General features: G+C 45.5%; 1 protein-coding gene across 3 annotated transcripts in view; it reads left to right on the forward strand.

Annotated features, from left to right (window-relative positions):
• SPIN1 (spindlin 1) overlaps positions 1 to 7,646 on the forward strand; it is a 90,925-nt gene that overhangs the window by 60,119 nt on the left and 23,160 nt on the right. For all 3 annotated transcript variants that reach the window (XR_001359961.1, XM_014530690.1, XM_014530689.1), the window contains exon 3: positions 2,794 to 2,842. Coding sequence is in view for 2 of the 3 variants with exons in the window: in XM_014530690.1 (XP_014386176.1) it covers positions 2,794 to 2,842 (49 nt within the window). In the remaining variant the exon portion in view is untranslated. The remainder of the gene's footprint in view (positions 1 to 2,793; positions 2,843 to 7,646) is intronic.

Here is a 7,646-nt window from a genome sequence, read left to right on the forward strand (position 1 = left end):
CCCCTCTTCCTTCTCCCTCCCTTCTTCCTTCTCCCTCCCTTCTTCCTTCTTCTTCCTTCTTCCTCCTCCTCACCCAAGGATATTTTTTCCATTGTTTTCTCTTTTTTTTAACAGAAGAGGGGGAAGAGAGAGAAACATCAAGGTGAGAGAGAGAGACATTGATTGGTTGCCTCCACCACACATTTCAATCAGGGCTGAGCCTGCAACCGAGGTATATGTCCTTGACTGGACATCGAACCGGAGACCTTTGGGTCCACGGGCTGGTACTCTAAACACTGAGCAAAACTGCCCAGGGCACAGGTTAGTATCTTAAGGTTCCCCACCATGTTTGGAGCCCCCTCTGAGATCTCATTGCTAGCACTCTGTCCATAACTCCCAGCACCTCACCTTCCCCAGCTCCAGTCTGACTCTTAAGGTAGGAAAACCACAGTGCTTTTCTTGGTTTCGTATAGCATCATCCACAATTGTTTGGAATGTAGCCCAGCTTGGTGTGGGACTCTGCCTGGCTTTTTGCTCTCTGGTCCTATATTCTTTCAATATCTGGGTCCAGGTGTTTCATATCTTCTGTCCTGATTTTTAGTTGTTGTGTGGCAGGAAGACAAATTCTGTAACTTTTAGTACTTTATGGTTAGGATTGTCACTGTAATTTGATTATATTTTCTTGCCCACATGATTTTGGTTTTGTGTTTTTGGCTAATTTGGGGAGATGAACTGTTTGTTGTTGATCATTTTATCTTCTCAATCCCTTACATCTCCTTTTTGGAAGTTCAGTAAATGAATGGCTTTCTCATATATTGGCCATCTACAGTTTATTTTCATTTCATGCTTTATGTCATAGTTTTCTTTTTTTTTTTAAATTAAATCTTTATTGTTCAGGTTACATTTGTTCCTCTTTTTTTTCCCCCCCATAACTCCCCTCCTCCCAGTTCCCGCCCCACCCTCCGCCCTCACTCCCCACCCACTGTCCTCATCCATAGGTGCACGATTTTTGTCCAGTCTCTTCCCGCATCTCCCATTCCCCTTTCCCCGCCAAGAATAGTCAGTCCATTCCCTTTCTATGTCCCTGATTCATTATAATCACCAGTTCATTCTGTAAATCAGATTATTTATTCACTTGATTCTTAGATTCACTTGTTGATAGATGCATGTTTGTTGTTCACAATTTGTATCTTTACCTTTTTCTTCTTCCTCCTCTTAAAGGATACCTTTCAGCATTTCGTATAATACTGGTTTAGTGGTGATGAACTCCTTTAGCTTTTCCTTATCTGTGAAGCTCTTTATCTGACCTTCAATTCTGAATGATAGCTTTGCTGGATAAAGTATTCTTGGTTGTAGGTTCTTGGTATTCAGCACTTTGAATATTTCTTGCCATTCCCTTCTGGCCTGCAAAGTTTCTGTTGAGAAATCAGCTGACAGTCGTATGGGTATTCCCTTGTAGGTAATTGAGTCTCTTTCTCTTGCTGCTTTTAAGATTCTCTCTTTGTCTTTTGCTCTTGGCATTTTAATTATGATATGTCTTGGGGTGGTCCTCTTTGGATTCCTTTTATTTGGGGTTCTCTGCGCTTCTTGGACCTGTAAGTCCATTTCTTTCACCAGGTGGGGGAAGTTTTCTGCCATTATTTCTTCAAATAGGTTTTCAATTTCTTGCTCTCTCTCATCTTCTGGCACCCCTATTATTCTGATGTTGGTACGCTTGAAGCTGTCCCAGAGGCTCCTTACACTATCTTCGTATTTTCGGATTCTTTTTTCATTTTGCTTTTCCGGTTGGGTGTTTTTTGCTTCTTCGCATTTCAAATCTTTGGCTTGATTCTTGCGCTCCTCTGGTCTGCTATTGGGTGTAATATTCTTTATTTCCGACCGTGTATGCTTAATTTCTAGTTGTTTCTTTATCATAGCATCGAGGGTCTCATTAGTTTTCGTGAGGCTCTCCAAAAGTTTATTGCAAGCCCTCAAAATTGCGTTTTTTAGCTCTATATCCTCCATTTCTGTCATGTTTTTTTGTCTCCACATTTTTTATGCTTTCTTGGTGCACCCCCTAGTGGTCTTTGTGCGCAGTCTTGTTCTAGTTGAGCCTTGATTGTTGTAGTTAATACTAGAGGGATTTGACCACCAGGCCGACTGGCTGTGTGAATCAGCTGTGTCTGCTGCGGAAAACTTCTGTCCTCTGGGGAGGTGCTAATCTAGCCTTTGCCTGAGGCGATCCAGCAAATGGCTCTGCGCAGGGCTTGGGCGGGGCGGGATCAACAGGGCGGGTGGAGGGAGCAGTTATGGCTGCTCTCAGTCCCGTTCCCAGAGGCTCTGCTTCTCAGAACCCCAGGAACCGCTGCAAACCTCGGAGTGAAAGCTACCTTCCAACTGATGCCAGACAATCCCACTTCTCCCGTTTGAGTCCGAGTCCCCAGCGATTCGCCCAGATCTGGGGCTCAGAGTCTGAGACTCCCTCCTGATTGAAAACGACAACCGCGCTCTCAGCCACCAGCCCGCTTTGCGCGCGCACCTCCACACCTGAGTATTTTCCACACTGCGCCTCCTCTGAGCCTCGGTGTGCTGTTATTTTTCCTTCTAGTTGAAGAGTCTCTCCTCAGCCAGCCTTCCTGTGGTTCTGGGTGATGTCCGTTCCGTCTTTTAGTTGTATTTTTGAAGTGGTTGTTTGCGGCAGCAGTCTCCGGTGTTTACCTATGCCGCCATCTTGGTCTCTCTCTATGTCATAGTTTTCAAAGTTAATTTTTTTCTTACGATTGAACTATTTTTTTTTATCCAATTTTCATTGACTTATACTCACTTCTCTTTTAGGCCATGCCGGTGTATCTGCAAGCATGATGAAGAAAAGGACATCCCACAAGTAAGCAATTCTGAAACTTGCTTTTCAATAGCAGGCTGTGGCCTTTGGTTACGTGGGGTATGAGGTCAGTCATGTGAGGCCCTCTCCCCTGAAGTGAGGAGGTCTTCATGACCCACAGCAGCTAGCCTCACATAACCTTACTGCATGCTGAATCATGGAGTGGGTCATATCCCTGACCACGCCCTTGGCCTTGGCCTGGCCTACGTGTGCCTAGGTCTGTCCTTCCAACCTGTAAAAGCCTCTGGGCTCTGCTTCCCCCTCCAGCGTGATGGGAGCTGGACTGGTAGGAGAGGCGTCACTCGTGGCAGGTTGCCATGAACCTCTCCCACTCTCTTTATAGAAGGGCTGCACTTCTGGCCTGCAGGTTGGGTCTTGGGTCTGCTGTACAGAAACCATAGCTTATGCTTGAGGGCCTGGCTAGCACACTGCCTGGCATACTCACTGCTTTATAACATTTTCAGATGAATGAAGAGCTTGTAATTTAGAGAAAGCATCTGCATGTTGCAAGATAATTAAATAGCCATGTATTTTTAGTGACACGTGTTATAAATCCTAAATTCTATAGGTACCAGACGACTGAAGCCACTTTTTCTCCCTCAAATTGTTTTATGTGTGTAATATAATATGTCCAAGGAGAAATTTGGGATACTATTATCTTAAAAATACTATCCACCTGTATTATATTATATTCAATAGATTTCACAAGTATCCACCACTACTGGCGGCTGCTACTACACCGTGGAAACAGCTCTAACAGATCAGTTCTGATAGTATAAGTCTTAATCATAGTTTCCTTGACCCCAGCACCCCCGGAGCCTCTCATAGCAGTTGTTTCCAAATTATTCCTATTGAAAGGCTTATGCCTTTGGTCACTGCCATAGTGGTTGAAGAATGCAAGAGGCCTCTGGGCTATTGTGGAAGGTCTGCATGAAAAACAATTCCTTTCAGTAATTATTGGTGATTAAAGCAAACCTGTCCATTTAAATGAACATGTGAGTATGTAATGTAAATGTCTGTGATATTCAGTTCATGAAATGACCTGGGAAGTTAAAATGTGAAGGTAAGTATGCTCTTGTGTCCCTGAGGTTTGATAAAGTTCTTCTAAATTTCATTTTATTTCCCATTACTGTCATGGCTCTGCCATATCCAGTGATCTGATAACTGGTGTAATATATCTCCACTCAGCATCATATTATTACCATAAATGGTAAACCATTTCTTGGCATAATTGAAGGTGATGATAAAAACTTAAATACAGTGGGGAATAAAAGAAATTACACATTAACTTTGCAAGACCAGAACAGTTCATGTAAAACAGATTTTGCTACTTAAGTTAAAATAAATGCCTTTGAGAATGTAATGTATATTTTGTTTTATCCATTTTTACATATTTCTGGATAGAGGTTTTCAGGCATTCATGGATCTGAGATCTTGGCCTGTTAGGAATGCATTTTGTGTGAGAGGTTTCATTTGCTTCATCCTAAGCTATGTTTGTTAACTCATGGCTTTGATATTCTAGTTACCTTTTTCCCTTAAAGCACAAGGAATTAACATGTACTATTAGGTTTTTGCAAATCATATGTGTACGAGTTCAAAGGATCTTCGGTCCTGCGTGTTCTGTGACACGGGGAACTCCAGCCAGTGCTTTAATAGGAGATGTGCTCGTCTCACAGACTAGAAGAAGCCTGAACAGGCTACTCTGTAGCAAAAGGGAGAAGTTGAAATGTAAGGAAACGTTAACATTTTCCTGTCTTTCTAATCTCAATGCAAATAACAGAAACAAGGACCTAAATAAAATTCCCCATTTCGCCAATGGTGGCAGTTAATAGTAGCCTTTGGAGTGGTAGGCGGGGCTATGCTGGTGGGGAGCTCCCTGCTCCGAAGCTGGCTGGCAACTTGGCTTTGCCGAGGGAACCAGGGCTGCGCAGTGGCGGGCTCAGCAGGCTGCTTTGTCTGCCTGGTGCTCCGTTTACTCATGGTTAAAATCAGTGTTGGATTAGAATCATGAGTTTTCAGCTTTAGCATAGAGTCCTTTCTGCAGATGAAATGTTCGTAGAAAAGCAGAGCTGGAGCCTCACTCTCCCCTTCCTGCCACACTGCGGCTCTCCTCCAGCGGCCAGGTCTGTCTCCTGGCACATGTTAGCATAGGGCAGCGGTTCTCAACCTGTGGGTCACGACCCCTTTGGGGGTCGAACGACCCTTTCACAGGGGTCGCCTAAGACCATCAGAAAACACATGTATAATTACATATTGTTTTTGTGATTAATCACTATGCTTTAATTATGTTCAATCATGAGGAACTGTATTAAAGGGTGGCGGCATTAGGAAGGTTGAGAACCACTGGCATAGGGCATCTGAGCAATAATTCCCTGTGCACGCACTTCTGCTTGCTTGAGGGAGAGTCACAGGGACGCACAGCAGAGGAGTGCAGCAGTCATTGTCCTGAGCACAGCAGTTCCTGTCCCGGGGGTTCAGGGAATCGGGTCTGAGGTGCTTAGAGCAGTGCCTGGGCACCCAGAAACCTTATGTAGCTGGGTTTTGTTTTTGTTTTTAAAGTAAATGGAAACAAAGTTACATGTGCCTTCCTGCAGGCCAGACTCCTCGCCACATTTTGGGGACAGGGTTGGGACAAGCCTTGCCTGACTTCCCAGGAGGTTGTTTGGGAAATGCGTTTGCATGGAAAGGACATCCTGATGGGAAAGTACTATAGTTGGGGAGACTAAGGTGAATTTAGCTATAGAGGTTCTTTGTTTCAGTTTTCAAATGTAAGTCTCTGTTTCTTCCCTAATTTGAATAGTGGATAGTTTCCATTTCAGGGCACTGTTGGAAAGTATGACTGGGCGCTTTCGTCTGTTTGCTACTAACATACATCTGGAAAATGGACAGCTGTTACTTTTGTACACTAATTTGACCTCTGTTTCCAGGGAATGTTTTTCTTCAAGACATAACCCTAGTCATTGACAAAGATTGTCATCGTACTCCTCCTCCCCATATACCTACTATAGTTTCTTGTAGTTTTCATGGCATCCCTCTCAAGTTGGAACCATGAGCCCCTCTATGCATATAGAGGTTCCGTAACTTGTCCCAGGTCATACAACTGAGAAGTGACTGAGTGGAATTCAGAACAGGACAGTCTGATTCTAGAACTCATGTTCATTACCACACTATATTTCCCAAACATGTTTTGTTGTCTCATCTCTGAAAAATGTGTTATTTCAGTCATAAACAGACTAGATAACTGTTAGAGCAAATGTTTAAATCATTGTGCTGACAGTTTTAAATTAGTCAAAACATGTAATACTTTAAGTCAACTTGCAGTACCTTGGTTATACCAGTGAAAGTGAACACTCTGTTATTCACACCAGTGAAAGTGACTAGCCCTGTGGAAGACCCTCGGGGCACTTGGACATCTCAGGTGTTTTCAGGTACACTGTGTAGACCCAGTAATGAGAGAAACCGTAAGGATTGGGATGGAACACTTGACTTCTTTCTCTCTCCTGTTTTTATATTTGTCACTCAAAGCTGGGAATGATAATATTAGTATAGAATTTTTATCAAGCAACAGGTAATCAGAAAAGCAGGCTTTTTCCCTTTCTACTTGCTGATGTATATCTTGCAAAATACCATTGTTTTGATTTAATCAACATTTTCTTCTGAAATCTGGAACAGAGTAAGGGAACTGCTTTTATATCACAATACTAAATAGAATAAGGCAAGTGTGTCAATAATCTCTACATATAAAACCCTAATATGCAAATAGACCGAACAGCAGAACAACTGGTTGCTATGATGTGTGCTGAACACTAATATGCAAATAGACCGAACAACAGAACAACCGGTTGCTATGACGTGTGCTGAACACCGGAGGGCGGTGGGGGGGGGGCGCGGAACATGGTGGGCATTGGCCATGGCAGGATGGTGGAGCAGGTGAGTGGGGGCACCAGACCAAAGTGGGGTGCCGGTCATTGTCATCGGGGTGAGCCTCTAGTGGTTAATGAAAATTCTTTGCTCCTGCACACCACAGTCCTGCCCAGTGTTCGCACCTGGTGCCCACGCTGGCCCCACTAGCACCCGCTGCTGGCGGCTCTGGAGCTGCCACTCACACCTGCTCCCGGCTCCTGAGGCCAGCCCTGATCACTCAGCACCATCAGCGGGTGCAAGAGGCGGCTGCCAGCTCCAATTGCCCATCAGGGCTCCTCCACCTCCCCCTGCTCCTGAGGGGCAATCGGGGTTGGCATCCACCTCTTGCACCCACTTCCGGCAACAGAATTGCCGCTCACAGCCGCTGCTGGCACCCGGTATCAGTCCCAATCGCTTGGTGCCGTCAGTAGGTGCAAGCAGTGGCTGCTGGCCCCATTCGCCCCTGAGGGCTTCTCCACCTCCCCCTGCTCCTGAGGGGCAATTGGGGCAGCAGCCACCGCTTGCACCTGCTGCTGGCACCGGCCCAAATCACTCCGCACCATCAGCGAGTGTGGGTGAGGCCGGCGCTGTCAGCACATGGGAGCAGCGGTGGCGGGAGTGGGGCTGCTGGCAGACAGGACTGGGGGCCGCGGTGGGAGGAGCCAGGCCAGACTGAGGGACACCCCTCCATGCACGAATTTTGTTCACCGGGCCACTAGTCTACACTAATAAAAGAGAAACATGGTAATTGGCGTACGACCGCTACCCTTTTCATTGGCTAATCAGTGAGTATATGCAAATTAACTGTCAGCCAAGATGGCGGCCGGCAGCCAGGCACTGAAGCGAGCACGAGGCTTGCTTGCTGCAGACTCCAACGTTCCCCGCCTCACTTGCCAGCCTCTCA

The sequence above is a fragment of the Myotis brandtii genome, unplaced genomic scaffold (genome assembly GCF_000412655.1).
Source record: "Myotis brandtii unplaced genomic scaffold, ASM41265v1 scaffold760, whole genome shotgun sequence".
NCBI lineage: Eukaryota > Metazoa > Chordata > Mammalia > Chiroptera > Vespertilionidae > Myotis > Myotis brandtii.